The sequence below is a fragment of the Aotus nancymaae genome, unplaced genomic scaffold (assembly GCF_030222135.1).
Source record: "Aotus nancymaae isolate 86718 unplaced genomic scaffold, 86718_ANA_hifiasm-v0.15.2.pri h1tg000053l, whole genome shotgun sequence".
Lineage (NCBI taxonomy): Eukaryota > Metazoa > Chordata > Mammalia > Primates > Aotidae > Aotus > Aotus nancymaae.
The window spans coordinates 16,343,279-16,366,629 of record NW_026988467.1 but is presented as its reverse complement, the minus strand read 5'-3'; the positions used below and the strand labels follow the sequence as shown (position 1 = coordinate 16,366,629).

The 23,351-nt window shown below is 49.0% G+C and overlaps 1 protein-coding gene across 4 annotated transcripts in view; it reads left to right on the top strand.

Moving 5' to 3' along the window:
• The first annotated feature begins 13,356 nt into the window (after window positions 1–13,356).
• The window catches only part of CAPZB (capping actin protein of muscle Z-line subunit beta), a 151,086-nt gene continuing 141,091 nt past the window's right edge, over window positions 13,357–23,351 (top strand). For 2 of the 4 annotated variants that reach the window (XM_064363376.1, XM_064363375.1), the window contains exon 1: window positions 13,357–13,460. In XM_064363376.1, the coding sequence (XP_064219446.1) occupies window positions 13,458–13,460 (3 nt within the window). In that variant the 5' untranslated portion in view covers window positions 13,357–13,457. Of the gene's footprint in view, window positions 13,461–14,604; window positions 14,712–23,351 lie in introns of those variants that run through there. The other 2 variants (XM_064363374.1, XM_064363373.1) reach the window with 2 other exon arrangements.

The window sequence follows — 23,351 nt, the reverse complement described above, 5'->3', positions numbered from 1 at the left end:
ATGATGTTGACATAAAAGTGAGGATTACAGGGTGTCATTATATTCAACCTCACTGGCATGTGGGAAGTGGTGGGAGTTCTGCAGTAATCTATAGCACAGATGCGCAAGAGAGTAAATTACACAGAAACCCGGAGTCTATTATCATTATCATCACCACTGTTTGGGATAACGTAGAGAAGTGAAAGTGCATAGGCTGTGGGACCAGACAGACCTCCACTGAAATCCTGGCTTACCATCCATGTATTAATAGCTATGCGATCTTCATCCAGCCTCACCAGCTTGGCCTTGAGATGCCTGTGACACCTTCACACTTTTATGGAAATCCTGCTTCGATTTATCATCCCAAATATTTCCTGCCGTATTGACGGCTATCATAGGAGCTTTTCAGACCTGAATTCGTTGGGGGTAACGCTAGCTGCTGGAACAAAGAACTCCCAACTTTGAGTGACTTCCTGCTACGATAAAGGTTTACTTGCTCCCAAAGGCACAGTCTGCTTGGGTGTTTTTAGTGACTATCACGGAAACAGATACAGGCTTCTTCCATCTTGGAGTCCTCCCTTAGGTCCTCTGCATTCAGTTTACTGATGAACAGAAAGAGTGTGTAGCAGGACACAAGGGCCATTTTATGGCCATGCCTGGAGATGGCACATGTCACTTCTGCCCACCTTCCATTAGTTAAAACACAGCCACATGACCACAATTTAATTCAAGTGAAGTTGGAAAATAGTGGCTATGTTTGTGCCAAGGAAGAGGAAATGGAAAAGGTAACCATGTAGCTTATTAATGCTAGCATATCTGTATCAATTGCAGGTAATGTGGGGCAGATAATGAAAGGTCATTAAGATTAAAGCCCTTGCTGTGTGCAGTGGCTCACACCTGTAATCCCAACACTTTGGGAGGCAGAGGCAGGAGGATTGCTTGAGTCCAGAAGTTTGAGACCAGCCTGGGCAACATAGGGAGATCTTGTCTCTACAAAAAATTTACAAATTAGTGGGGCGTGGTGGTGCATGCTTGTAGTCCCAGCTACTCCAGAGGCTGAGGCAGGAGGATCGCTTCAATAGGAAGGTCAAGGCTGCAGTGAGCTGTTCATGCCACTATACTCCAGCCTGGGCAATAGAGCAAGACAAGGAAGCAAGCAAGCAGGCAAGCAGGGAGGGAGGGAGAGAGGGAGGGAGGGAAGGAAACAGAAGGAAGGGAGGGAGGGAGGGAGGGAGGAAAGAAAGGGAGGGAGGGAGGGGGGAGGGGGAGGGGGAGAGAGAGAACAAGGAAGAGAGGAGAGGAGGAGAGGAGAGGGGAGGGGAAGGGAGGGGAGGAGAGGAGAGGAGAGAGGAGAGGGGAAGGGAGGGGAAGGGAGGAGAAGGGAGGGGAGGGGAGGGGAGGGGAGGAGAAGAGAAGGAAAAAGATTAAAGTTCAAGAGAACTGCAATGGCAGTTTTCCAAGCAATGGTGTGTGACAGACAGAAATCTCTGGCAGTCAGTTTTTCTTGACAGATACAGATATCAGGCTGGGCCAGATCTTATAGGATCTTAGATCACATATGTCTGATCCAGTCTGGCAGTTTTGAGCTGTAAAGAGGAAGCACCTATGAAATAGGCCCTATCACCATTGACATTGCTCTGGGCCTCTCTGTTCAATCATCCTGACTCTCTGTGCTGCTCAGTTTCCCCCTTTGCATTTTGTTCCCAATCTGCCAAGCTTCAGACTTGGTGATTCATTATCCCCACTTAGAGTCTCACTTTACACAGCTGGACCAGATACTCAACCTCACTTCTCTGATCTCTGTTTTTCTTTCAGACCACAATCTGGAGTCTTTCTGACTACAATAGCATTGATTGCCTTATTGATTGCTTTAGATAAATAGGTCATCAGGTCTAGCCTGGTCCTGGGAGTTAAGAACCTAAACAAAAGTCCTTTTATGCTATACACTCTGTTTGTTCACTTGAACAAAAATATTAAGCTGATATGTATGTTTATTTACTTGGAAGGATTGAAATTTATAGACAGAATGCCTTTTCTTCCAAAAAATGTAATGTCCTGTGTATGTTTAAATAATGCTTTACATAGCTCTGAAATCTTTTTCTTAAACGGTACCTTTGGAAGAGCAGAATTTTCTTGTTTTCATTAAATCTAATTCATCAATTTTTTTCCTTTTTAATTAGTGCTTTTTGTATCTTAAGAAATCTTTGCCAACTCAATGTTGTGAAGATTTCTCATGTTTTCTTTTAGAAGTTTTAGCTCTTTATGTTTATGTCTATGATCCATTCAGTTAATGTTTATTTATGGTGTCAGGTAAGGGTCAAGCTTCATTTTTTTCTAAATGGATCTTGGGAGGACAAGGCGGAAGGATCCCTTGAGCCCAGGAGTTCAAGACCAGCATGGGCAACACAGTGAGACCCTGTCTCTACAAAAAAAATGCACAAAAATAAAAAACAGCTGGGCACCACAGTGGCTCATGCTTAAAATCCAGCACTTTGGGAGGCCAAGGTGGGCAGATTGTTGGAGTCCAGGAGTTTGAGACCAGCCTGGGCAATATGGCGAAACCCTGTCTCTACAAAAAATACAAAAATCAGCCAGGTGTGGTGACATGCATTTGTAGACCCAGCTCTACTCAGGGGACTGAGGTGGGGTGATTGTTTGAGCCCAGGAAGTCGAGGCTGCAGTGAGCCAAGATCGCACCATTGAACTCCAGCCTGGGTGACAAAGCAAGACTCTGTCTCAAAAACAAACAAAAATAGCTGGGCATGGTGGAGCACTCCTGTATTTCCAGCAAATGGGGAGGCTGAGGTGGGAGGATTGCTTGAGCCCATTTGAGATCAAGACTGCAGCAAGCTGAGCTTGTACCTCTGCACTCCAGTCTGGGTGAGAGAGCAAGACCTTGTCTCTAAACAAGTAAACAAACAAACAAACAAACAAAGAGATCTCCAGTTGTCCCAGAACTGTCCATTAAACACTGTTCTTCCACACATCATTACACTGGTGCCTTTGTCAAAGATTATTTTACTGGCCAGGCATGGCGACTCACGCCTGTAATCCCAGCACTTTGGGAGGCCAAGGAGGGTGGATCACTTGAGGTCAGGAGTTCAAGACCAGCCTGGTCAATATGGTGAAACCCCGTCTCTACTAAGAATACAAAAATTAGTTGGGTGTGGTAAGTGCCTGTAATACCAGCTACTCAGGAGGCTGAGGCAGAAGAACCTCTTGAATGCAGGAGGCGGAGGTTGCAGTGAGCCGAGATTGTGCCACTGTACTCCAGCCTGGGTGACAAAGTGAGACTCCATTTCAAAAAATATATATTTTACTGTATATAGGCGGGTCTGTTTTTGGACTATTCTGTTCCATTCATCTACGTGTCTATCCCTCTGTCAATGCCACACTGGGTTGATTTATGCAGCTTTATAGTTAAGTCTTGAAGTCAGTCAGACAGTGTAAGCCCTCTAACTTTTTCTCTCTTTTTAAAGATTGTTCTAAATATTCTGGGATTTCCATATACATTTTTAAAAGATTGTTCTTTTTTAAAGATTGCTCTTTTAAAAAAGATTGTTCTACTATCATGGGTTTTCCATATACATTTTAGAATCAGGCCAGGCACAGTGGCTCATACCTGTAATCCCAGCACTCTGGGAGGGTGAGGATTGCTGGAGCGCAGGCATTCAAGACCAACTGGGGCAACATGGGAAACCGCATCTCTACTAAAAAAAATTAGAAATTAGCCACGTATGGCGCCATGCGCCTGTAGTCCCAGCTACTTGGGAGGCTGAGGTGAAAGGATCACTTGAGCCTGGGAGGTCAAGGCTGTAGTGAGCAATGATTGCGCCATTGCACTCCAGCCTGGGTGACAGAGTGAGAGACTGACTAAAAAAAAAAAAAAAAAATGTAGAATGAGCTTGTGAGTTTATGTGGATAAGATTGCTGGGATTGTGATTTTAATTGCATTGAATTTATAGTCCATTTTCAGGAGAATGAACATCTTGATGACATTGAATCTTCCAATCCATAAATAAGGTACATCTATTGATCTAGATTTTTAATTTATCTTGGCAATGTTTTCTCGTTTTCAGGCCTTGCACATCTTGTTAAATATATACCTGAGTATTTTAATATTTTATTTTTTTTACAGTGTTTTTTTTGTTGTTGTTTCTTTTTTTGAGACAGAGTCTTGCCCTGTTCCCCAGGCTGGAGTGTAATGGCACGTTCTTGGCTCCCTGCAATCTCTACCTCCCAGGTTCTAGCAATTCTCCTGCCTCAGCCTCCAGAGTAGTTGGGATTACAGGCACTTGCCACCACCAAAAAATCTGGCTAATTCTTGTATTTTTAGTAGAGACAGGGTTTCACCATGTTGGCCAGGCTGGTCTCGAACTACTGACCTCAGGTGATCCACCCACCTCAGCCCCCAAAGTGCTGGGATTACAGGCGTGAGCCACCACACCTGGCCCTTTTTGATGTTATTATAAAGGTATTTAAATTTGTTTAATTTCCATTTGTTCATTGCTCTGATCTTTTATTCCAGCTTTTCACTAGATTATTTCCTAAGTCCTGCCACTTTCTCAGGTCCTATGTCAGTTCTGCGTCTGGTTTTCTTTCATTTGGAACACTGCAATGTCTGATTGGAATTAGAGATGAGAGTTTCGTAGAAGTAGAGGATGGCTGAGGTTTGCGTCCTGGATGACCGGAGGTTCTCTGGCTCACAATTTGACAGGTTTCATTTATACTGTGCCACTAACAATGCTAATTGTTAGTGATATGATTCACAGTCCCTGCCTCAAGAAGCCACAGCACAGTAGGGACCAAGTGAAAAGTGATCTGGTAAGGTACGCAAAGTACAGGTTTCCATGGGAACACAGAACAGGGGGTCCCAAGCCCAGTTTTTGAGGGGGACTGTCAGAGATTACTACCAGGAGAAGAAGGTGATTATGCTGAATCTAAAGGAAGAGTCAGCTTTAGACACATTGTAGAGTCCAGCCCAACCCTGGTGGGTGACTGGCTGGCCAGCTTAATACACCAAATGTGAAGTCTCCCAAATATGCATATAAAAACTCCAACAGCTGGCCTGCATGTGAGAGGCCCTTCCATAACTCCGACCAAGACCCCGCAGATGGTCAGGATACAAATATTTCTGGTGCAGCATAAGGAAGCTGTGAGTTCTCCCAGGTACCTATTAGAAAAGCAAAAACCCTGAGATGGTTGTGTCTAACCTCAGAGTAAAGTATCCTCTTGGCACTGAAGACTTTGGGGATGCATTAAAAAGAAGTGGATTGCTAGTAGTCTGTCCACCTCCCCTCTCCCTGCTACATGTTCTTTCAAGATGCTGAAGGCTGGAAAAAGTTGATCTAAGCTGTCTCGCCGAGGCTGCCTCCTCTACAAACCACACAATTTTCTGTCTTCAAAGGAAATCAGCTTTTTTTTTGGCCTGTACTTAGTCCTGCTTAAGGTTTCAATGACTAGAAATTTCTGAGACCCCAAAGAAGTCTGTTTCATTCACTGGCCCGAGCTTATTCAGGATGCCGGTAATGCTCATCTGCTTCTTTCTCTCTACTTTTCAGCATCCCTTTCACCTTTTAGTAACAGTATCCCGATTTCCCCCATCAGGGAAACAGTTTCTCTCCCTGATCATCAGGTCGCCATCTGCCAGCTCCAGGGCTGGGCTCGTGCCTGAGACCGCTGGTAACTGAAGACATGAACATGGTTGAAATTGTCTAAGGAAGAAGGGCAAAGTTAGAGAAGGAGAGAACCTGTTACCAAATCTCAAGGAACTCAATCATTTAGTTGGTGTGTGGAGGAGGAGTCTGCAGAGAACCCAGAGGAGGAGTGTAGAGGTAGAATTAAGACCAGGAGAGTCACATGATGTCATAGAAGCCAATGGGAAGGAGTGCTTCAAGGAGGGAGGGGTGGCCAAAGCATCAGATGCTACTGGGAAGTTATAGGAGGTGAGGATTGAAAATCATGCATGTGTGCCTTCACCTTTGCTTCAAAAAAGAAAAAAAAAAGAAAATCGTGCATGTGGCCTGGCAAGGTGGCTCATGCCTGTGATCCCAGGATTTTAGGAGGCTGAGTCGGGAGGAGTTCTTCAAACCAGGAGTTTGAGACTAGCCTGGGCAACAAAGTGAGACTCTGTCTTTTAAAAAAAAAGCTGGACGTGGTGGCTCACACCTGTAATCCCAGCACTTTGGGAGGCCGAGATGGGTAGATCACTTGAGGTCAGGAGTTAGAGACCAGCCTGCCCAACATGGCAAAACTTCATCTCTACTAAAAAAAAAATATGAAAAATTAGCCGGCTGTGGTGGCAGGCGCCTGTAATCCCAGCTCCTAGGGAGGCTGAGGCAGAAGAATCACTTGAACCTGGGAGGTGGAGGTTGCAGTGAGCCAAGATCACGCCACTGCACTCCAGTCTGGGCAACAAGAGCGAAACTCCGTCTCAAAAAAATAAATAAATAAATAATACATATATATATTTTTAATAAAGAAAGTAAGTTGTGCATGTGACCTTCAACATGAAGGTTATGGGTGACCTCAGAGCTATTTTCAGTGGAGGAGTTATGAAAGAGAATGGGAGGTTAGGAAGTGGAGGGAGGAAACACAGACAATCCTTTAGCTGGGAAAGACAGGAGATGGGTAAGCTGGAGAAGACGAGGAATTCACGTAAGATTCTTTAAAAAAAAAAATCTGGGGCCGGGCGCGGTGGCTCACGCCTGTAATCCCAGCACTTTGGGAGGCCGAGGCGGGTGGATCACGAGGTCAAGAGATCAAGACCATCCTGGTCAACATGGTGAAACCTCGTCTCTACTAAAAATACAAAAAATTAGCTGGGCATGGTGGCACGTGCCTGTAATACCAGCTACTCAGGAGGCTGAGGCAGGAGAATTGCCTGAACCCAGGTGGCGGAGGTTGCAGTGAGCCGAGATCGCGCCATTGCACTCCAGCCTGGGTAACAAGAGCAAAACTCCGTCTCAAAAAAAAAAAAAAAAAAAAAATCTGAACACTTAGGTATGTTTAAAACCAGAGTAATCATCTAGCAGAAAGGGAGTAGTTGAACAATCTGGGGAGAGACAGATAATTGAAGTGTAAAGTTCTTGAGAAAATAAAATCCCCAAGAGAGAATATTGTTTATAGCATTTCCCAAACTTGGTGGCTTGCCCCACTTCAGGCTGAGTTCGTTTTGATTACCATTCGGCAGAAAGCACCATGGTCCAAATCAGGTCAAGGGCCCACCCACAAACCAATTAGCATGGCCAAGGCTACACTTTGAGTTTGACCAATCAGAATCCTCTCCTCTAACGCTGGGGGTGGACTGAACTTCACCCAAACTAAATGTCTGAAAATGAGACAGGGTTAAGTTGTAGGAAAGACAGGGTATTTATACCTGGGAGGTACCCCAGCAGCAACCTTGAAGCCAGCTGAATGATGGGGCAGATGGCCTTGCCATGTGGTGTTCCCTCCCTCTTGGAACTCTTGGTAACAAATTTTTTTTTTTTTTTTGAGGCATAGTCTCTCTGTCACCCAGGCTGGAGTGCAGTGGTGTGATCTCAGCTCGCTGCAACCTCCGCCTCACAGGTTCAAGCAATTCTCATGCCTCAGCCTCCTGAGTAGCTGAGATTACAGGTATGCAACACTACGCCCAGCTAGTTTTTGTCTTTTAGTAGAGATGGGGTTTCATCATTTTGGTCAGGCTGGTCTTGAACTCTTGACCTCAGGTGATCCACCTGCCTCGGCCTCCTAAAATGCTGGGATTACAGGCATGAGCTATCACGCCCAGCCGGTAACAAAGATTCTTAAACGGAATCCCATTGAAACTTTAGCATATGGAGTTAGGATGTTCAGGGAATATGGCTAGCTGTAGAATTCAGCGTACTAAGGGGTTCAAATCTGGCCTATTCTAAGGGTTCTTGGGCATTTCTAAAAACACAGTAAAACACCTAAAACACTTTAGTAACTGGAGAAGATGCCCAATTTAGGAAGCAGGCCCAGCCCTGTTAGATGGGAGGTAATTTAGGAGCTACGCAATCCCCAGCTCCTGGGATAACTGTGCATTTATTAACCCAGTCAATAGTTGTAATGGAAGAAGGAAAGACAGAAACCATGTTGGGCAAATTCTGGGCAATGTCTGCTTTAATAGGTCCTGTATCAGCTGATTGGGCATAGGTCTTTTTTATTTATTTTTTATTTTTATTTTTATTTTTTTTGAGACAGAGTCTCATTCTGTCACCCAGGCTGGAGTGCAATGGTGCAATCTTGGCTCACTGCAACCTCCGCCTCCTGGGTTCAAGCGATTCTCCTGCCTCAGCCTCCTGAGTTGCTGGGATTACAGGCGTCCGTCACCATGCCTGGCTAATTTTTTGTATTTTTAGTAGAGACAGGGTTTCACCATGTTGGTCAGGCTAGTATCGAACTCCTGATCTCGTGATCTGCCCACCTCAGCCTCCCAAAGTGCTGGGATTACAGGTGTAAGCCACGGTGCCTGGCCCGGCATAGGTCTTTTAAGGACCTCAAGGTTGCTGCTTCCTTCCTCCGGTGATGGTATTATGTGGCTTGGGGCTTCCCTTCTACCTTGCCTCAATTCAGAAAATACTGATGGGCACCTACAGCGTGTAATTGCCATGGTATGTGCTGGGATGTGGTAGCAATGCCTTGTGCAGTTTACAAAGCCCTTTACTACCTATAATCTCAATCTGGTGATTCTGAGATAAGATTTTTGAGTCAGAAAGACTAAAGTGAGAATAAATCCATCCACGTATTCTCTGTGTGACTTTAGGCAAGTCATTTCGTGGAAGCCCCAACTTCTTCTATAAATTGGTAATAATAAAAGCTCTGGCCAGGCATGGTGGCTCACGCCTATAATCCCAGCACTTTGGGAGGCTGAGGTGGGAGGATCGCTTGAGCCCAGGAGTTTGAGACCAGCCTGGGCAACATGGCAAAACCCCGTGTCTACAAAAAAATACAAAAATTAGCCAGCAGTGGTGGCTCACACCTGTGGTACCAGCTACATGGGAGGCTGAGTTGGGAGGATTGCTTGAGCCTGGGAGGTGGAGGTTGCAGTGAGCTGAGATTGTGCCATTGCATTCCAACCTGAGACTCTGTCTTAAAAAAAAAAAAAAGTTCCTGGTTCAAAGGATGGTTGGGAGGAGTCTGTGAGATTATACAAAGTTCCTGGCTCAAAGGATGGTTGGGAGGAGTCTGTGAGATTATACATGAAAAGTGCTTAGTGCATAGCAGGCACTCATTAAAAAGTAGCTGTGTTATTCATTCTCGGTCTGTTTATTCACACAATAATCTTATCCTGTTGATACTACTATCTTCATTCACACATCTTCATTGAGTACTGATTATGTTCTAGATGCTGAACACCGAGGTCCATAATGACCAAAAGAGGACTCAGATGCAGAAAAACAAGGGTCCCAGGACTAAGCCTTCAGAAAAGGAAGAGCCATCAAAGGAAACTCAGGGAAACTTGAGCACCAGGAGAAGTCTTCCTTTCCACCTTGCCTCAATTCAGGAAATGCTTATGGGCACCTACTATGTGTAATTGCCATGCTATGTGCTGGGATGTGGTAGCCTTACGCATCTCAGAAAAGCCAAGAGAGGTATATTAAGGAGGAGAAGGCAGGAGTAACACAAGGCCCCAAAGTGAGCACAGAGTTCTGCAACATCAAGTTCCCAGGTCAGCTTGAGGAGAGCAATGTGGCTTTGTAGGAAGGTGGGGGCAGAGGCCTGATCCAGACAGATTTGAGGAGAAAATGGAGCAGGTGTGGAATCCACAACTGCAAAGAATTTACAAAGTTTTGGTGTGAATGGGAGCAGGAAAAATGGGGGAAGTGGCTAGAGGGAGAAGCGGGATCCAGGAGTTTTGAGTGGTGCTTATTCAAACTTTTATGATAGGAGATATTAGGGCATTTCTGGAGCAGATGGGAATGATCCAGTACTGAGGGAGAAACTGGTGACTAAGGAAGGAAGGATCTGGAGAACAAGGGGAGGGGTGACAATGATAGGAACACAAACGCTTCATTTACTGTAAAATCTGGGGAGGCAGAGATTTCGGGGAAGGTGCAGAGATGCTGGGAGATGATGAGCACCAGTCTGGTTCCATTATTTCTGTGAAGTGCGAGGCAAGGCCATCTGCTTAGAGAGAAGCATGTGAAGGGGGCCAGGCATGGTGGCTCATACCTGTAATCCCAGCACTTTGGGAGGCTGAGGCAGGAGGATCGCCTGAGGTCAGGAGTTCAAGACCAGCCTGGCCAACATGGTGAAACCCCATCTCTACTAAAAATACAAAAGTAGCCGGGTGTGGTGACAGGCACTGGTAGTCCCAGCTACTCAGGAGGCTGAGGCAGGAGAAATCACTTGAACCCGGGAGGTGGAGGGTGCAGTGAGTTGAGATGGAGCCACTGCACTCCAGCCTGGGCCATCTCAGAAAAAAAAAAAAAAAGCAAAACTGCTCTAAAAAACAAAGTCTTGACTGGGGCAGTGGCTCATGCCTGTAATCCTAGCACTTTAGGAGGCTGAAATGGGAGGATTACTTAAGCCCAGGAGTTTTGGACCAGCCTGGGTAACACAGCGCAACTCAGTCTCTACAAAAAAATACAAAAAAATTAGCTGGGCACAGTGATGCACACCTGTAGTCCCAGCTACTTGGGTCAGGGTGAGTCGGGTGCTGAGGTGGGAGGATCACCTGAGCCCGGGGGTGTTGAGGCTGCAGTGAGCTATGATTGTGTCACTGCACTCCAGTCTGGGCAACAGAACTGAGACACTGTCTCAAAACAAACAAACAAAAAATGACAAAGTGTTTTATTATTATTATTATTTTTTGAGACAGAGTCTCACTCTGTAGCCCAGGCTGCAGTGCAATGGCATGATCTCAGCTTACAGCAACCTTGCCATCTAGGTTCAAGTGATTCTCCTGCCTCAGCCTCTCAAGTAGCTGGGATTACAGGCGTATGCCACCATGCCCGGCTAATTTTTATATTTTTAGTAGAGACAGGGTTTTGCCATGTTGGCCAGGCTAGTCTCAAACTTCTTACCTCAGGTGATCTGCCCACCTCAGCCTCCCAAAGTGCAAGGATTATAGACATGAGCCACTGCCCCAGGCCAACAAAGTCTTTAAATATTTAAAAAAAAAAAAATTTAGCATCATTCCTGATTCCTTTCTTCTCATGCCTACCACCAATGCATCAGGAAATATCTAGAATACCATCTACTTCTTGCTGTCTCCAATGTTACTACCCTGGTCTAAGCCAGTTTCATCTCTCTGCTGTGTGACCTTGGGCAAGCTCCTTACCTTTTCAGGCCTCTGTCATGAGGATTAAATGGCTTATTATCTGTAAGGTGCTTAACAGTGTTCATTGTATAGGATGCACCATATTAGTGCTTTTTAAATAAATGAATGTCTTGAACATAGAGAATATAGAAACGGCTTTCTAAGGCCCTAGTCCCCCTACAGTCCATTCAGAACACAGCAGCCTCGTGATCCTTGTAAAGCCTGGGTCAGATCTTGCCACTGCTCTGCACTTCAGCTCCTGCTTGACTTAGGCTAGCCACACTGGCCTCCTGTCTGTCCCTTGAAAACACACTAGTGCTGATCCAGCCTTGTCACCCATGCTGCTCCTTGTGCTTCCGCTATCCACAGGGCTTGCTCCCTCCTTCCCTTCAGCTGTATGATCAAATACTGCCAAGTAAGGCCTTGCCTGCCTGCCTGTTGGCTTGCTCAAATTTTTCTCATTATCTCTAATCACTACTTGACACTGTATTATTATTATTATTATTATTATTATTATTTTTTTTTTTTTTGAGACAGAGTCTTGCTCTGTCGCCGCGGCTGGAGTGCAGTGGCGTGATCTCAGCTGACTGCAACCTCTGCCTCCCGGTTCAAGCAATTCTCCTGCCTCAGCCTCCCAAGTAACTGGGATTACAGGTGCCCACCACCATGCCCAGCTAATTTTTGTATTTTTAGTGGAGACGGGGTTTTGCTATGTTGGCCAGGCTGGTCTTGAACTCTTGACCTCAAGTGATCACCTACCTCGGCTTCTCGAAGTGCTGGGATTACAGGCGTGAGCCACCGTGCCTGGCCTTGGACACCGTATTTGCCTGGTGGCCAGTTGTCTCCCTGACAACACTCAAGCTCTGCAACAACGTGGGCTGTTTTGTTCATTGCTGTATTTCCAGAGTCTAGCACAGTGCTTGGCACATAGCAGATGCCCAATAAATATTTACTGCGTGTGCCATTCTCTTCTTTGAATTCCTGTAATACTTATCCAATACCATTCTTGCAAGACTTAAGTATGCTTTTTCTGCCAGTGGCTGCCTGTGAAAGCTTTTACTTGTCTATGAGCTCCCTGAGGACAGGGCCTGGCTCAGGGAAACAATTCCTGTCATTTGTGCAGTTTACCATCCCCTCACAGATGGCCTGATTTGATTTAACCAACGCAAGCAGGCCACGGAGGGCAGATATTATTAGCAATACAGGTCTCCTGCCACCTAGACTAAGCTCATCAAATATTTGACTGAGAGGGAGAGAGAAACTTGAATGACTTTGGAGCGAGGAAGCCCTACTGGGCAAATGGAATGGTTCTCTGCAGCACATCTAACAGTACTCATAACAGCTAGCATTTGTTGAACTTAATTTTCTAATCTCTACCTGTGTCATCCTCACAACTACTCTGTCTGCAGCTATATGGACGGGCAGGGATCTTTATGTCTTACTCATCTGTTATCTTCTGGAGCCTAAACAAGGCCTGATACATAGTAGGTGCTGAATAAATGGTGTCAGCCCGAAGCTCCTCAATTTGAGTCCGGGCTCAGGCGCAGCGCGGCGCTCCGGGCCCCGCCGTAGAGAGCGGCAGCGCTGAGCTCCGGCCCGACTTCCGGAGCGCTACCCTGAGGCTGGGCTGGGCCGGGCCGGGCTGGGCCGGGCCGGGCGAGGCCGGGCCGCGCTCGGCGGCAGTTCCGGGTGCGCCGCAGGAGTGAGCGCGTGCACGGGGCGGGGCGCGGAGGGCCGATCCCCTCCCAGCCCCGGTGCCTTCCGCATCCTCTCCCGTGGAGCCGGGTACCCCGCTGCCACGCGCTGTTGCAGGTCCAGAGTCGAGGACTGAGCCTCCGAGAGCGCGGAAGCCCCCCGCAGCTCCTGCTGGCATCCAGAGTTCGGAACCCCCAACCGCCGAGCCGCGCCGCGCCCCGCCCCGTCGCGCAGACCCCGCCCCCGTTACTCGTCGGCACCCGCCTCCCGCGCCGCACTCCATACTTGGCGATCGCCGCGGCCCCGCGCGCTCATTGGCCGCAAGCTGGCGGCGTGGGGGGCGGGCCCGGGCCCGGCCGGGGCGGGGAAGGAAGGTGGCGGCGGCCCGGCGCGGGGGGAGGGGGGCGCTGACCCGGATGTTCACTCCTGGGCACCCGGGGAAGTGGAAGCGCCGGGCCCTGCTGCGGGGGGGAGAGCCACAGACGCCGGGACCGGGACCGCCGCCGCCGCCGCCACCATGGTAAAGGCCGCAGGGCCCCCTCTCTGGGCCGGGGGCCCCTCCGGGGCTCGCGTCCCCTCCCCCTGCCCATCCACGGCCCGGGACGGGTGGCTTCCCAGGGTGGGGGAGGGGCGGGGTCCCGGACCCTGGGTGGACCTGGTCCCTCCCCGCCCAGAAGGGGGCCGCCGGCGCGGACGGCTTGGGTGGGCAGTGACCCTGCCCCAGCTCCCAGCCCCCGCCCTTGGCACAAGTTGGAGTCCCACTGGCCACCTCTGTGTCCAGGCTGGTCTCTCCCATAACCTAGGCTAGACCCTCCTTCCCGAACCGTGGTCCCAGCCAGTCACTCTTCTCTGGTGACACTGACGTGGGCTCCCTTCTTCCCCCGGTCTAGGGCTAAGTCTGCTTTCCCTGGTCTCTACCGCCCAGGCTAGGGCGCCGTTTCTCCCTGCCATGGCCCGGGCTAGGCCGCTGCCTCCCTCCCTCCCTTGCCTTCTCCCTGGCCACAGGCTGGACCCCCGTCATCTCCTCCTGCAGCGGCCTAGGTTTGCTTCCCCTCTTCTCCGTGGCCTCAGCCTGAATCTCCTCTTTCCTCTGTGATCTCAAGTCTGGACCTCCTCTCTTCTGCCATGGTCCCCGCCTGGACCTCACTGCCTACTCCCCACCATGATCCCCTTCCCCGGACTTCTCGCCACTCCTAGCGCAGCCTGCGTCAGCCCCACTCGGTCCCCGCCCTGACCCTCTCACCAGGGTCCTGCTCCCTGCGTCCTGACCCTCTCACAAGGTCCCCTTCCCTGTACCTGGGGCGCGCCTTCTTTGCAGCCTTCGGGAAGGGAGGGGAGCCCTCCAGCAGGGGTAGGGGTGGTCCCGGTGCTGTGCCTTCTCAGGCTGAGGTTGCCCCTTCTGGGGAGGCCGCCTGAGAGCCGGCGAGGGAAGGGCAGGCATCGATGTGCCCGGAAGGCAGCGCGCTGCGTTGCGGGCCCTTCTCGAGGCCGCCGTCGTGGGTGCTGTGCGTGCGAAGCGTCCTGCGGGGCGGGCCAGGGTCCGCGGCACCCAGGCCTGAGAGGGAGCCGAGGGGTGAGGGTGGGTGGCCTACAGGACAACGATGAACGCACAATCGCCCCTGTGAGGCCATGGCCTTGAGGGGGCCACCAGCCCCTGGGTCCAGCATACGGCCTGGACACGATGCACCCAAGCAGGCGCAGCCTCCCCTTTCCTCTGAACTGTCAGCTTGTAAGGGTTGGAGCTGCTGATTATGGGAGTCCTTCGGATCAGGTGAGCAGAACTCCGAGGGAACGTGCTATCTCCACTCGTGTTTGTTGATAAAGAAGGCAGATGCTATCTGGACTTTTGAGGAACCTGGGTTTCACATAGACCCCCACAGATAGACCTGCCTTCCTGCCACTTGACCCTTCCTCAGGGCAGGCCTAGCACTTAGGTTGGAAGAGCCAGATAACTTCTTCCAGAGAGGGTCAAGGAATTTTTGGAGCATGTTTGTACGTGGACTTTGGACCTCAAAAGTGTTTTGAGACAAGGGATGCTGCTGCTGAGCAAGCGTGACCAGTTGAGACGGGTTAAGCTTTCTGTTGATGCCTTCCTGTATGATTATTAAAAACATGGGCAATGTCATGTTTAAAACCTTCCTATTTCTCCAGCAACATTGGCTGACAACTCCTTCTTTGGGGAGGTGGACCTGGCCCCAGGCCTGGGTGGAGAACGACTTCTCTAGGGCAGTTTTGGGTGAGGACTTTGAAAGTGGGTGGAAGTTTCCTGAGTGTGCGCTGAGGACCAAGTATGAGGCAGAAAGGGGTGATTCTCCCCAAGTGATAGGAAAGTGCCCCAGTCCCCCAGGAAGAGCACGTGACACCTGAGGCTTCTCAGGAGTCTTGAACTCGGCTCTCATCTGAAAAGACTGGAAAGGGTGGAGGAGAAGAAGGGCCTGCTTTCTGCCAGACACTGTTGTGTGCTTCACCGGTACAAGCTGGTTTAATCTTCATGAAGCCCTCTGGGGCTGTCCCTGTTTTATAGATGAGGCAGCGGAGGCTCAGGAGGTGGAGTGACTTATTCAAGGTGTTGCTCAGTCAGTGGAGGAACCACCGTTGGTCAGTGGAAGCCCATCTGGCAGGCTCTAAACTGTTCTTCCCATTATACCAAGCTGCTCATATGTCAGAAGGTTTAATGACACTGTTTGAAAAACATAATAATGGGATATTCAGACATGGCAAGGGCAGAGGAGCAGTATTTATTGCCCATGGATTGTATTTTAGATCCTTTGCATAGGAAATCATGTTTAGACTGGGTGCAGTGGCTCAGGGCTGTAATCCTAGCACTTTGGGAGGCCGAGGTGGGTGGATCACAAGGTCAGGAGTTTGAGATCAGCCTGGCCAACAGGGTGAAACCCTGTCTCTACTAAAAATACAAAATTAGCTGGGCGTGGTGGCTCAAGCCTGTAATCCTAGCTACTTGGGAGGCTGAGGCAGGAGAATTGCTTGAACCGGGAGGCAGAGGTTGCTGAGCTGAGATCGGGCCACTACACTCCAGCCTGGGGAACAGAGTGAGACTCTGTTTCAGAAAAAAAAAACAAAACAAAAGAAAGGGAAATCATGTTTAATAGTGAAATAGCAATATGATGGTACAGGCATATTTAGTATGGGCCAGAATGAGCTCTTGGAAGGCAGAGATTTTTGTCTTGTGTTTTCCACGACCGTATCCGTGGGGCCTGGAACAACACCTGGCATTGGAAGAAACGGCTTGGAATATTCTCTTTGGGATATGTGTGTGTCCATGAACTTACCTGCTTGGATTTCATATTCTCTCAATCACTTGTTCTTAGTATCTCTTAGGCTTATAATTTCTGACTGCTTATTGTTAGATTTATCCCCTATTTGAATACTCAGACCATTAAGCCAGTGTAGACAGTTGGGGTAGGACAGAAGCGGTGGTGTGAGGTTGCATTGTAGGTAAATGAATTAAGATCACTGTGGTTTTTATTTTCAGTAGATTTGACAGTAGAGAATACAGCTAGATCTCAGTTACCCATTGAGGGGAATAACGGCTTGAGAATCTAAAATGCACTTGACTTTGGAATGAATTCCATGATTTTTGTTGGCATGAGTTTCTACTTCCCAGTTAAAATGCATAGGCAAATGGAATTTGTTTGCATTCCCTTGGCAGGTAATAATCTTACCACTGTCTGAATGCTGTACCATTTCAGAGCACTGTTCCTTACGCAGCTCCAACTTCTGACTTGGGAATTATTCTTAGTTATGATGATGGTGAGGCTTTAGAAGGGCTAGGGGGACTAGGGAGGCCTCCTCACCAGTTGCTGCTCCAGCTCACAGATGGTTTTAAGCCTGGCCGGAGCTGATCGTATTATTACAAGGTGAAACAATGTAGTTGACATCAGTGTCTCTTGGCCCTCTCTTGGTGTGGATAAGATACATTGTTCAACTCACATCCCTCTTGTCTGTCTTTACAGCCCTGTTCCTTTAAGTCCACCTGGCCTCTTTTTGGTGGAATGCTTATTAAAATAGCCAGTGATCAATGGCTTGAGATTAAGGAAATGATAAGTCTTGCCTTTGAAAGCAGATATTCCTATGTATAACTCAGACGTCCTGGGGGGAAGGGGACATGACTGACCACAGGGAAATGGTGGCAGAGCAGGTGCCTTTACCATTAGAAAGAAGCCTGCTCTCCAGGCTGGGAAATGCTTATTGTTAGAGCCGCTCAAATCAGGTGAGCAGAACTCTGAGGCATGTTGTGGAGTACCTGAAGCTACAGGATAATGTTAATTCAGCTTTTTGTGTATTAAGTGTCTACTCTGTACTGCTTGCATGCTAAGGATGCAAGACGGCAGACAAGGATCCGTGCCCTCACGGCTCACATTGTTGCGGGGTGGGCATGTCACTGTTATTTAAAGCTTAAGGGGGAAAGAGCTTTGTTCAATATATTAAGTACCTACTCTGTGTTGCTTATATGCTAAGGATGTAAGACAGACAAGGATCCGAGCCCTCACGGCTCACGTTGTTGGGAGGTGGGCATGTCACTGTTATCTAAAGCTTAAGGGGGAAAGAGCTTTGTTCAATATAACTGCAGGCACATCTGTATGAGCTATAGCAGGAAATTGAAGAGAAAGCTGGGGCTTGTGCCAGGCCTTCACTCCCAGGCCTTTTGGGGTGTGCCTGCTCTTGTTTCTGCCATTGGGTGGAATTGGATTGCACGTGCACGCAATCTGCTCCCCTGCACAGCCAAGGCTTTCTGGGGCCCAGAAATGCATCGCTGCAGTACTGTGGAAGTCCAGCCTTTCCAGCCTGGGTAGCTTTGTTGAGCCTGTCCAACCTGTGCACCTGAGGATCTGCTGTGATCCAGAAACAAAACTTAGGTTATAGCTGAGTCCCTATTTTACTCACAAGGAATCTGAAGCTTGAGAGCTTGAGTGACCAGTGTGAGCAGCAGGCCTGGGATTCAGATCCACATCAGCCTGACTCATGTGCTGGACCCCACTCACTGTGTTTTCCAGAAGCAGTGAGCAGAGGGCCCCGTAAATACAGGATCTTGAGCCATTTCCCCTTGCAGCGGACCCACCAGTGAGGGTGGGGTGTGGAATTCCAGGGGATGCTACTGCAGGATCACCCATGTCGGGACCAGCTAGAGCCATGCCATTTCTAGACCTAGGCTTTCACAGATTCATTTTTCAGTGGAAAGAAGGGGGAAGCTTAATGGTTATGGGCCACTAGCCATGTGCCATGCGCTCTGCTAGAATGGTCTTCACTACAGCCTGACAAGGTAGGTTTAACTTTAGGGTGGGGGCAGCATAGTACAAGAAATTAGATTTAGGAGCCAGACTGCTTTAGGATAACAGTACCTCTGCATAACGTTGTAATGGATGGTAAGTAATATCTGTCAAGCGCATCCAGTGGCATCTGGCACATAGTGATATAAACATTAACTATTGTTATTATCAACATTTTTCAGGAGTGGTGCAAAGGGGTAGGTGGTTAGTCCCTGTCTAGCTACTAAGTGGAGGAATTGGGTTTTCTGATTCCAGAGCAAACCGTTTTTCTCCACTCCTTACTACCTGCTGATGGCTGCTTTGGAGTTTGCTTGGCTCCGGGCTGTGCCTTGAATGGACAACTTCCCTAATAGAGCCTGGGGCTCTTTTCTCCACTGAAGACAGGCTCCCTGTGAGCTGGGCACCATGTGTTCTCAGAGCCTCAGGCCTGAATGCCTTGTCTGTGCCAGTGGAACCCCCTGTGACTGGAGAGTTCTTGCCCTCTTCCAGGCTTAGAAGAATACAAGGCTGGGGACAGAGTGTATGAGCTCTGTGAGAGCAGGGACCTTGTCTGTCTGGTTGTCTCTGAGCATCCCACATCTTGCACTGACCGCCTGGCACTTAGTGAGCGCCAGCTACTTAAATGCTGAGTGATAGCTGAGAGGTGGCTGCCTGCTCCACAGAACACGGTCGCTGCAGTTGGGCACATCTGGATTTGAGTCCCATTTGCCACTCAGCATGTGACGTGACTGTCGATGAGGCTCCTAATTCCCTCAGTCTCAGTTTTCCTGGTCCGTAGCATGAGGATAACATTTTATAGCGATGGGGGGTAGGGATGAAATTTGTAATGTACTTCCTCCAGTGTTTGGCACACAGTAGCTATGGTAGTTGTTTATCTTATTCTGCATACCACAGAGTAAGGGACACAAATAGATGCCATAATCTCTGTCCTCTAATCCAGGAGGGGGAGGCAAGATGCGTTGGAAAAGCCAAGTGCAGCAGGAAGGAAGTAGTACTAGAAAAGACTCAACAAGGCACTCATGGGTGCTGTGGTCTGCCCATCCCTGCATTTCTCCCTCCTCCATGCAGCCCTGCAGACCACTCCATCCTGCCATCGGCTTGGGGCTGGGTATGAAGACCCGGAAGAGTGCTCAGGCAGAGAGGATGGGGTGGGGTATGGTCAAGGGGACTGGCACAAAAGCAGAGGTCGGGGGTGTGGCCAGACGAGTAGATGCCAGCCGGTGGGGTGCCTCAGGCTCAGGAGTGAGTTTTGGAGCGCCTGAGTTGCTAAGCTAAGGAGTTTGCATTTGATCTGGGACTGTGGAGCCAGTGAAATTTTTGACAGGGCAGGTAGAAATTCGAGGAGGCTGGCAGAGCAGTGGTATTTTAGGAAGAGTCCTCTGGCTGTGCTGTGCAGGAGGTCTAGGGAGGTGAAAGAGATGGGAGAGAGGCCTTCACAAGCATCAGGTTGTGAGCTTATAAGGGTCCTGGCCACTTTGCAGCTGTGGGTGTGGAAAGGAAGGAATGGTGGAAGGAGATAAAGGCAGAGTGAGATGGAGTGATTTACCACTGTTAGGGCTGAGGGCGTCTGCCCCAGAGCCGTCCCATTTAGGCGTTCTGATTGGATAGTTTATCATTGACACACAGCTATTTCAGGTCAGTTTAAATCCTAGATAGTGATGTCTGCAAAGCCTTGAGATCCTGTTAACAACAGAATAGGGATTTCAGTCTGGTTAGCCCAGTGATTCAGCCAGCCAGCCACTCTGTGACTGCGGGTGGCACTAAGTTCAGCCTGATTCACACAGCATTAGGTTCTGGTGCTTAAGACACCAGAACCGAGGGAGATGATGGGGTGGCAGGCTCTGCGTGGCAGCTGTAGAAATAATGGGAGCTAGTTTTTGTTTGCTTGTTTGAGACGGAGTCCTGCTGTACCTCCCAGGCTGGAGTACAGTGGCATGATTTCGGCTCACTGCAACCTCCGTCTTCCAGGCTCAAGCAATTGTCCTGCCTCAGCCTCCCAAGTATCTGGGAGTACAGGTGTGTGCCACGACGCCCAGCTAATTTCTGTATTTTAGTAGAGATGGGGTTTCACCGTGTTGGCCAGGCTGATCTTAAACTCCTGGCCTTGTGATCTGCCTGCCTCGACCTCTCAAAGTGCTGGGGATTACAGGCATGAGCCACTTAACCTAACCAGCAGCTAGTTTTGACCAAGGACTTTATAATACTCCAGCCAGCCCTACAAGGCAGATTCTTATGTCATCCTCATTATGCAGGCTAGGAAACCGGGGCCCACCTGGCACTCCTGGCACTGGGCTGTGCTACCTTTAGTGATTTTTTCTATCAGGTCATTCATTCCGTGGTTGCCTACTGAGCAGTCAGGTAGACCTAATAGAATACACCATCTGAGACCAAGCGCGGTGGCTCACGCCTGTAATCCTAGCACCTTGGGAGGCTGAGGTGGGCAGATCACAAGGTCAGGAAATTGAGACCATCATAGCTAACACAGTGAAACCCCATCTCTACTAAAAATACACAAAATTAGCTGGGTGTGGGGGCATGTACCTATAGTCCCATCTACTTGGGAGACTGAGGCAGGAGAACTGCTTGAACCCGGGAGGCAGAGGTTGCAGTGAGCTGAGATTGCGCCACTGCACTCCAGCCTGGGTGACAGAAAAAGACTACATCTCAAAAAAAAAAAAAAAAAACAAACCAATACGCCATCAGAATCTTAAGGTTAAATGGAGGAAGTGGGTGGAAGCAAGTATGTCCCAAGTTCTGAAAGACTCAGGAGTGCAGGACCAGCGTGGGGAAGTCTGCAGCATCAGACACAGGCAGGGAGACCACTTGCCTGCCTTTTCCCATGCTTCCTCCTGCTGTTACCCTACATGTTTCTGACATCTCTGGATGCCTGTGAACAGGAGCCTTTGTCTACAACTTTCTAGTGTTAGGTTTCCAGTTGTGTAGTCCTGTGTCTTGTAAGGCAACAAACAACCGTGGTGGTTACCATTCACCTGGCATGTCATGAGTACTGTGAGGACTGATGTATAGACAACGCCTGGCACGTTGTAAGTGCAACAGGAGTGTTATCTCTTATTATTGTGGTTATTCTGTTAACATGGATGGATGCTAGATGGTATTTCATTTAACCTCCCAACCAGGCTGGAAGGCAGATGCTAGTTCCTTCTTCTGAGACTCCAAGATGTAGAGTCCCTTGCCAAGGAGAGCAGTCTTAAGAGGCTCAGTCTGGTCAAATGCCAGCCCAGTGTTTTTTGGTCTCAAGAGCTCTTACCACATTACAGTTGCAAGCAGGTGTTACCTCTGGCTCAGACCCTGCACTTCTGCACCCTCTGCTTCAACCACTCTGTGCAGCTTCCTCTTCTGGTGCTGCACTCAGCAGGACCCTCCTGAATTAGGCTCGGTACCTTATTTAACAGTGTTTGGGCTTACTGTCTCAGCGCCTTCTATAAGTGGATTCAGGCATTGTATTTACCAAGTGACGTATTTTTAATTTAAAATATAAAGATAAGCCAGTGCTGTGTGTGTGTTGGTAGTCTCAGCTACTCACTCAGGAGGCTGAGGTGGGAGGATCGTTTGGGCCCAGGAGTTCGAGGCCAGCCTGGCCAACATAGTAAGACCCCGTTTTCTTTAAAAAATTAAAAGTTATGAAAAGATGCTTTTGCTTTGCACCCTATCTGCTGGAGCTTCCAATTAGATTTGAGCCAGTGGCATTTCCTGGCAGCACCAGTGCCCTTTCCCTTCTCAGTTGCAGCAGTGATTGGCAGGTGGAGTGTTGCTGCTGAAGGCTTCTCCATCACGAGGCTTTGGCCCTGATGGGCTGTCACTGGTTTCACACGAGTGGGCTTCCTGCATTGCAGTTTTGTGCTCAGGAACTGGAAGGAGGAGCCTTAATCCACCACACCCTTCTGGTGTGAAAAGTCTAAGACACTGAGGAACTCAGACTCCAACAGAGCAGCGGCCAGGCTTTGGCTGTTCGGTTCGTCTGCTGAGCATTTCCTACGTGAGCTGTTGTTGTGTCCTCAGTGTTTACCCTCCAGACACCTCCTATCCCAAAATCTCTTTTGGGCCCAAGGTGGTACGGATCCCTGGTTGTCCTGAGATTTGAGACCTTGTTCAGGCAGAGAGGATGGGCTAGGGTGTGATTAAGCAGAGTCCATTCTTGGTCTTGAGGAGTGCACTCGTGGCTCAGGCATTAGGCGATGCTGTGAAACAAAGGATGTCTTTAGTCCGTAGGCTGGTATTGGGTGTTCACTCCTGGCGGCTCTGTAAGTCACACAGTGGCCCCTTCTGCCAGTATCTACCGGATGCCCACAGTCATTATCTGTAATTCTCTCAACACCAACCCTGTGAGAGTTGTTTCCTCATTTTGCAGATAAGGAAACTGGAGCTCTGAGAGGTGTAGTAAATTGCCAAAGAGTCCCCAGCTAGTTAATGGCAGTTGCCATGCAGATCCAGGTCCACCCCACTCGAGAGTATGTGCTGATGGAATTCCACTCTCCTGCCTCTCTGGCACTGGCCCACAGGGGTGCTATTTTATAGATGAGGAAACTGGGGCCGAGAGGTTCCCTGTACATCCAACCACAGTGGCTGAAGATGTCTGGGTTTCGTTTAGGAGGTTTTTTGGGTTCCACTTGTTGAAATGCAAGCAGATGGAACTTTGTGAACTACAGTCTGTTTTCCAAAAGATACCCACTAAACTGAAAGAATGAGATAGTCTTAGCCTAGCATCGGCCGCTGTGGGGCTTGGCTTCCTGGGCAGAACAGTTCTTTGTGCAGTAGTGTCAGTGTCCCTGACTCCTCCTACCTGTGACATGAATGGCAGCAGTACATCTTAGTCATTGTGACAGCCCTCTATGGGGACTGTTGGGTGACAAAGCCTTGCAGGGATCCTTTGGCTTTTTCCTATGAAGCCGCATCCCAGCCCTGGACACCATGTATAGCATAAGATGCGGGGATTCTGAGGGGAAAGACAAAATTGGCTTGTTTGATTGATTGATCGAGACAGGGTCTCACTCCGTTGCCCAGGCTGGAGTGCAGTGGTCCCATCTTGGCTCACTGTAGCCTTGACCTCCTGGGCTTAAGCAGTCCTCCCACTTCAGCCTCTCATGTAACTGGGATCACAGGCC